The following is a 7500-nucleotide window of genomic DNA, read 5'->3' as shown; positions in this document are numbered from 1 at the left end:
AATATGACAAGAACTCACATGAAGCAAGAAAGTGTGATAGGGCATTGGCAGAATTCCTATGCATCGATCAAATACCAATATACACCGTTGAAAAAAAAGCATTCCAGCAATTCTGTGAAATAAATTAAATTATAATATTTAATATAATAATAAAATTAAATACTTGAGGGCTACATGCCACTGGTGTTGCACTGTCTGTACTCACTGCCATACAGAGTTGAATGTAAGAAGAAGTAAGCAGAAGCACATTGTTTTGTTTTAAAGTTGAAGGCTACATGCCATTTGTTCATTGGAAATGGTTGCATACTTTAATAAAGGAGAATATGTTCAAGAAATATCAGTCTGTTTTTTTTACCGTGGTACCGAAATTGGTACCGAGTACCGTGGAAATTCACTAGTACCGGTACCGACTACTGAATTATTGGTACCGTGACAACACTAATGTAGACTACCTACTGATTGTAAAGCGCTATATAAATGCAGGCCATTTAGGCCATTTACACACACACACACACACACACACACACACACACACACACACCATCTCTTAAGTAGGAAGTTTGTGTGAATATGAGTGTGTGTGAGTGTCTCCTCCAGCTCTCCTCACATCTCCACTGAATGTTGTGTCCCACTGGACCTTTGTCAAGTGTTTGTTGTGTGTGTTCATCTTCTTCCTTGAAGACTCTTATTTTGAAAGAGGAGCAAAGCAGAAAGGCATGTTGCTTTTATTTTGAAAGAGAAGCAAAGCTTGCCCGGGACCGGACCTTCAAATCCACCCACTCTCCACTGAGTTGAGTTTGGCTGCTCTTGGTCTGGCATCGTCATATGCAAATGCCTTTTCTCCAGTTTCAACAGCGATTCACGAATCAGTGCCGAGGGCCATGACCTTAATGTTGGGAACCACTGGCTCGGGCGGGCCTTGAAAGCACATTGCAGAGGATCCAGCAGATCATTCTGGGACAGATGGAGAGAAAGTTGATCGAAAGTTGCTCGTTCAAGGGTTTTAGAAATGAATGAGAGAAGAGAGACAGGTCGGTAGTTCTGGATAGCAGTAGGGTCAAGGTTGGGGTTTCTTAAGCAGAGGCTTGACTATAGCAGTCTTTAGAGTAGCAGGAACAAGACCTGAGGACAGAGAGGAGTTGATGAGGGTAGTGAGGAACGGAGATACTGTATATCAGTAGAGATGGTAGAGATGGGGCATTTTGAGTTCAATAGACTGTTGGAAAGAGGAGAATGTCAGCTTTCTGTCGATATCCAAGTTATCTTTGTACTCCAAAGATTGAGTGAGACGCACCGGTTTATGTCTTGACTGTTTCCAGAAAAAACAGCCTCAAAGTATGACAAAGTAGGCTAGCTCTGCTTGTCAGCCTACATTTATGAGCTTCAAAACTATATTTAGCGTTCCAATTCCACAATAATCTTTACACAGAATGAAATTAGCTTCAAATCGGATGAAACCCCAAAACAGCAAAAATCAATATTTTCCTCATAAAATGGCGTTTCTACACAAACACGCCAGCGCGACATCAGACTCATTTTGATGGATATAACCTTCACTGCCAAGGCTTTTTCCTCATGTGTTCAGTGTAAAAACGGTCGAGTCGATCGAGGAGAGAGAGGCAACACCTGATCACAGATTGTGTGGGAAACGTCCGGCTGCACTTAGTGCTGATTTATGTTTGGCTCCGTCCCTCTGCCTCCCCGAGGACGGCTTTGAAGTTCAAATCAAACGAACCCTCCACCACCAAGAGCTCGGTCTGTGTCCCCGGTCCAACTCAGGCAGTCAGGAGGGACAAACTGCATCTTCCTCTGATCCATGTGTGTGTGTGTGTGTGTGTGTGTGTGTGTGTGTGTGTGTGTGTGTGTGTGTCTGTGTGTGTGTGTGTGTGTGAGAGACATGGTGAAGGGCTGTATGCTAATCGATAAGAATAAAAGAGATTTCAGTGCAGATCAAGCAGCTTTTGAAATCTAATAGAAACGAGTTGAAAAGAAAAATACACAATCTGAGAAGAGAAAACAAAAAGGAGGCGTACAGATGAAGATTTAGATGATAAATATCCATGATCAAACTGGAGAGCATCTCACCATGTGGGATCCCACCAGCTGTGACGCTCCCGCCACTTCAAACTAATGTGGACCAGGGGCGTAAAATGGAGGGGGGCCATTTGTGTTTGTGGTAGGGGGGGTGGGAGGGGCTTGCTCGGATCACACCCATTTTCGAACTCGGCCTCCATTTTGATGTCAACTACTAGGGCTGTTCGATTTTGCCTAGAAATTTAATTCGCCATTTTTTCTCTCAAACCTCGATTTTCGATTTCGATTTCGATTTTTTTATACTATTATACTTCTCTACACATTTGTTGCCTTGCAGAGCTCTTTTTCCTCTTTTTTTCACAAGTCACAAATTACGCTTTTACTCTGAAGGCAGAACAACCCAACTTCCTGTTTTAGCCTACAGTAACTTGCTATGCCTAACTTCCTGGCTGTTGCTTGCTAACCTGCAGTCACTTGACACTGGTGGATTTGCTGTTTTGGAGGTGAGTCCTGGTAACGTTACTCGGTGGCCTCACGTGTTGCAACACGCTGCTCAGTGCTCACACACTGCTTTTTGGAGTTGTTGAAATAAGTTAATTGCTGCTGTCTTTAGTAGCCAGTAGTCATAGCCTCCAGAGAGACTTTACAGCGGGGAGAAAGGACGAGTAGCAGCGCGTACATGAGAGAGAGCCGCCCCGCCGTAACGTAATTACTCTAATTAAAAAAATCGATTTTACGATTTTCGTTTTTTTAACATCGTCCTAACTAATTAATTCGATTACGATTCAAAATTGATTTATCGAGCAGCCCTATCAACTACACTAAAGTTTTAAAGACACCTGTAGCAGGTAGACCTGTTGTAATGGGAACACAAATCACCAGGGCCGGCATCATCCAGAGCAGGAATACCACGGTCAAACAGACAGTGCGGTGGATGCCCCGCAGTTTGGTAATGCCCCTTCTGAAATTAACCCTCCACACTGGCCCTTAAAAGAAAGTTGCGGGATCTCCTTGTTAATTACATGCGACGCAGTAAACAAACTCACGTTTCCCTCAGTCATGCTGGACATCAGTACAAGTGCGAGATTCCTCCCATTCCCGCAAATATGTAACGTAGCCTACGTAAATACAGTGTTGTGTAGTGGAAGCGATCATCTTGCTCGATAATGATCAGAACGGGTGTTTCTCCAACATGCTGCAGCAGAAAGGGAGATAAACAACGGACTTTTCAGTCCATCTTGCAAGACACTATTTTCGTAGTTAAGCTACTGTACTTCCCTGCATACGGCAGATACTTCCTTCTTGGAGTTTCAAAATAAAGCGCCTCTGCTTCTAACATGAAATAATTCAGGCATCTCAAGTAAAACATAACGACATGACTATTACCAGATTTCTCAATATACACACACACACGATTGATTGCATTTGTGAATTTATCTTGGTAGGGGGTGGGGGCACAATGAAAAAAATTACGCTTAGGGCACCCTAATGGCCAGCAGCGGCGCTGCAAATCACGCTGGCCTGCGCCGAGCCAGTCCCTAATACAGTCCCACAATGCATTTGTGGCAATCACATACAGTTGTTGTTCATTTAAATTCATTCAGATGAACAACACGTCAACACACCATTGTGTGAGTGTAGCTAGTTTAGCATGGAGTAACTAGCAAGTTTGGTAGTCACAACTGATTAGCTTGCCAACGTGGAAAAACAATTTTCTCAGCACCCGAGCATTGCAGCTGAGTAGGAACCAGATTGCACCGTTGAAATCAGCGTGACTTGTGTACGTTAGCTAGCTAGGCTATAGTGTTTCAGTCACTCAGTGGCATTTTGAGACATGTTACGTGACGTGAAGAAGTAGAAGCCCCAGCTATGTGCAGACTGCACGCACCACAGCTCTGCGCAGACTTGCCAAAAATACGTGTAAACATCTAAATTTGGGGAAATGGACAAATCTGCTTGGTCAGTTCCTGCCTCTGCCAATGATCACTGATCATGTGCAGTTTCACATTGATTGGCCAACCTGTTGAGCAGAAGAATGGATCAGGACAGAAGAGCAGAGGGACGGACAGTTTTCCTAATTTTTTTGTAGAATTATAACAAGATAGGATTATAAAATAAGATAGTAGGATTACTAGAGTACACCATGATACCCATACTATCTCGCTCTCTCTCCCCCTCTGCCCTCTCTCTCTGTCTCTCTCTCTCTCTTTCTCTCTCTCTCTCTCTGTCTCTCTCTCTGTCTCCCTCTGTCTGTCTCTCTCTGTCTCTCTCTCTCTCTCTCTCTCTCTCTCTCTCTGTCTCTCTCTCAGTCCTGGAGATCCTGCAGCTCGTCACTAAGCGGGACCTGTTCCTCGCCGACACTCACATCCTGGAGCTGGAGCAGGAGTGCAGCGAGGCCATGGCGACCGTCTCTGGCGTGACGTCGCCCGACCGGGTCGCCGTGGCGACGGCGGCGGAGGAGGCGTCCGGCCCCGCCTCCTCCGGCAGCAAAGACAGCGGGCGGCGGAAGGCCAAGGACGTGGAGCTGCTGTACGAGGCCCTGCACAAGGAGCTGTGGGCCGTGGTCAGGGAGTCGCTGCGCTCGCCCACAGCCGGGCCCAACCTGGGCCTGGTGGTGCAGGTGAGGAGGGCCTCCTGGTGGAGGGTGGGTGGGTGGGTCACCTGGCGCAGGTGGCGCCGTAGCTACCCTCCGGGAGGAGAGCAGTGAGACAGCTGTCTGTCTGTGCATGTGTCTGTCCCTGTAGGGAGGGATTGCAAGGGGATCATCGAAAGAAATTCTTGTGTTGACAAGTATGTGCAACTATGTGTATGTACTTAAAGATATAAACGCTTGGATATAATTGTGTGCACATGCTATGTGATGCATACATCAACTTAAGTTAATTTAATTCAAAAGCAATGAATGTACACTAAGTGAATATATTGTGCACTGTGTATACAGTACACTGTATGGATACTGTGTGTATATGTATGTATGTGTGTATGATGTAGTTGTATACACTACTGTAAGGGTGTTTGTGGGTGTGTGAATGTGTAGGCGATGGCATGTATGTCTATATAAACTATATATATGTAATGCTAATGAATATGCGATGGAGAAGTCAACATAAAAACAATAAACAATTGTTACCAAAAAAAGAAAGAAACAAGTTGACATTTTGAGCGCTAGAAACTAGCAAAGATACCACTTGCCCATGCGTCAGGCATAAGATAAGGCCTCAGGTCTGAACAGGGCCTGTGTATGTGTAGGTGCTGCAGCAGGTCTGAACAGGGCCTGTGTATGTGTAGGTGCTGCAGCAGGTCTGAACAGGGCCTGTGTATGTGTAGGTGCTGCAGCAGGTCTGAACAGGGCCTGTGTATGTGTAGGTGCTGCAGCAGGTCATAACAGGGCATGTGTATGTGTAGGTGCTGCAGCAGGTCTGAACAGGGCCTGTGTATGTGTAGGTGCTGCAGCAGGTCTGAACAGGGCCTGTGTATGTGTAGGTGCTGCAGCAGGTTCTGAACAGGGCGTGTGTATGTGTAGGTGCTGCAGCAGGTCTGAACAGGGCCTGTGTATGTGTAGGTGCTGCAGCAGGTCTGAACAGGGCATGTGTATGTGTAGGTGCTGCAGCAGGTCTGAACAGGGCCTGTGTATGTGTAGGTGCTGCAGCAGGTCTGAACAGGGCCTGTGTATGTGTAGGTGCTGCAGCAGGTCTGAACAGAGCCTGTGTATGTGTAGGTGCTGCAGCAGGTCTGAACAGGGCCTGTGTATGTGTAGGTGCTGCAGCAGGTCTGAACAGGGCCTGTGTATGTGTAGGTGCTGCAGCAGGTTCTGAACAGGGCCTGTGTATGTGTAGGTGCTGCAGCAGGTTCTGAACAGGGCCTGTGTATGTGTAGGTGCTGCAGCAGGTCTGAACAGGGCCTGTGTATGTGTAGGTGCTGCAGCAGGTCTGAACAGGGCCTGTGTATGTGTAGGTGCTGCAGCAGGTCTGAACAGGGCATGTGTATGTGTAGGTGCTGCAGCAGGTCTGAACAGGGCCTGTGTATGTGTAGGTGCTGCAGCAGGTCTGAACAGGGCCTGTGTATGTGTAGGTGCAGGTCTGAACAGGGCCTGTGTATGTGTAGGTGCTGCAGCAGGTCTGAACAGGGCCTGTGTATGTGTAGGTGCTGCAGCAGGTCTGAACAGGGCCTGTGTATGTGTAGGTGCTGCAGCAGGTCTGAACAGGGCATGTGTATGTGTAGGTGCTGCAGCAGGTCTGAACAGGGCCTGTGTATGTGTAGGTGCTGCAGCAGGTCTGAACAGGGCCTGTGTATGTGTAGGTGCTGCAGCAGGTCTGAACAGGGCCTGTGTATGTGTAGGTGCTGCAGCAGGTTCTGAACAGGGCCTGTGTATGTGTAGGTGCTGCAGCAGGTTCTGAACAGGGCCTGTGTATGTGTAGGTGCTGCAGCAGGTCTGAACAGGGCCTGTGTATGTGTAGGTGCTGCAGCAGGTCTGAACAGGGCCTGTGTATGTGTAGGTGCTGCAGCAGGTCTGAACAGGGCCTGTGTATGTGTAGGTGCTGCAGCAGGTTCTGAACAGGGCCTGTGTATGTGTAGGTGCTGCAGCAGGTTCTGAACAGGGCATGTGTATGTGTAGGTGCTGCAGCAGGTTCTGAACAGGGCCTGTGTATGTGTAGGTGCTGCAGCAGGTTCTGAACAGGGCATGTGTATGTGTAGGTGCTGCAGCAGGTCATAACAGGGCCTGTGTATGTGTAGGTGCTGCAGCAGGTTCTGAACAGGGCCTGTGTATGTGTAGGTGCTGCAGCAGGTTCTGAACAGGGCATGTGTATGTGTAGGTGCTGCAGCAGGTTCTGAACAGGGCCTGTGTATGTGTAGGTGCTGCAGCAGGTCTGAACAGGGCCTGTGTATGTGTAGGTGCTGCAGCAGGTTCTGAACAGGGCCTGTGTATGTGTAGCTGCTGCAGCAGGTTCTGAACAGGGCGTGTGTATGTGTAGGTGCTGCAGCAGGTCTGAACAGGGCCTGTGTATGTGTAGGTGCTGCAGCAGGTTCTGAACAGGGCCTGTGTATGTGTAGGTGCTGCAGCAGGTTCTGAACAGGGCCTGTGTATGTGTAGGTGCTGCAGCAGGTTCTGAACAGGGCCTGTGTATGTGTAGGTGCTGCAGCAGGTTCTGAACAGGGCCTGTGTATGTGTAGCTGCTGCAGCAGGTTCTGAACAGGGCGTGTGTATGTGTAGGTGCTGCAGCAGGTCTGAACAGGGCCTGTGTATGTGTAGGTGCTGCAGCAGGTCTGAACAGGGCCTGTGTATGTGTAGGTGCTGCAGCAGGTCTGAACAGGGCCTGTGTATGTGTAGGTGCTGCAGCAGGTCTGAACAGGGCCTGTGTATGTGTAGGTGCTGCAGCAGGTTCTGAACAGGGCATGTGTATGTGTAGGTGCTGCAGCAGGTCTGAACAGAGCCTGTGTATGTGTAGGTGCTGCAGCAGGTCTGAA

At 48.1% G+C, this 7500-nt stretch overlaps 1 protein-coding gene across 1 annotated transcript in view; it reads left to right on the top strand.

Annotated features, from left to right (window-relative positions):
* The window catches only part of exoc3l2b (exocyst complex component 3-like 2b), a 78589-nt gene that overhangs the window by 50094 nt on the left and 20995 nt on the right, over nt 1-7500 (top strand). The window contains exon 5 of the mRNA XM_083637086.1: nt 4344-4654. Within this exon, the coding sequence (XP_083493212.1) occupies nt 4344-4654 (311 nt within the window). The remainder of the gene's footprint in view (nt 1-4343; nt 4655-7500) is intronic.

The sequence above is a fragment of the Poromitra crassiceps genome, assembly GCF_964638095.1.
Source record: "Poromitra crassiceps genome assembly, chromosome: 5".
NCBI classification, from domain to species: domain Eukaryota; kingdom Metazoa; phylum Chordata; class Actinopteri; order Beryciformes; family Melamphaidae; genus Poromitra; species Poromitra crassiceps.
The sequence above is the reverse complement of the archived record's forward strand: the minus strand, read 5'-3'. Positions and strand labels throughout refer to the sequence as shown.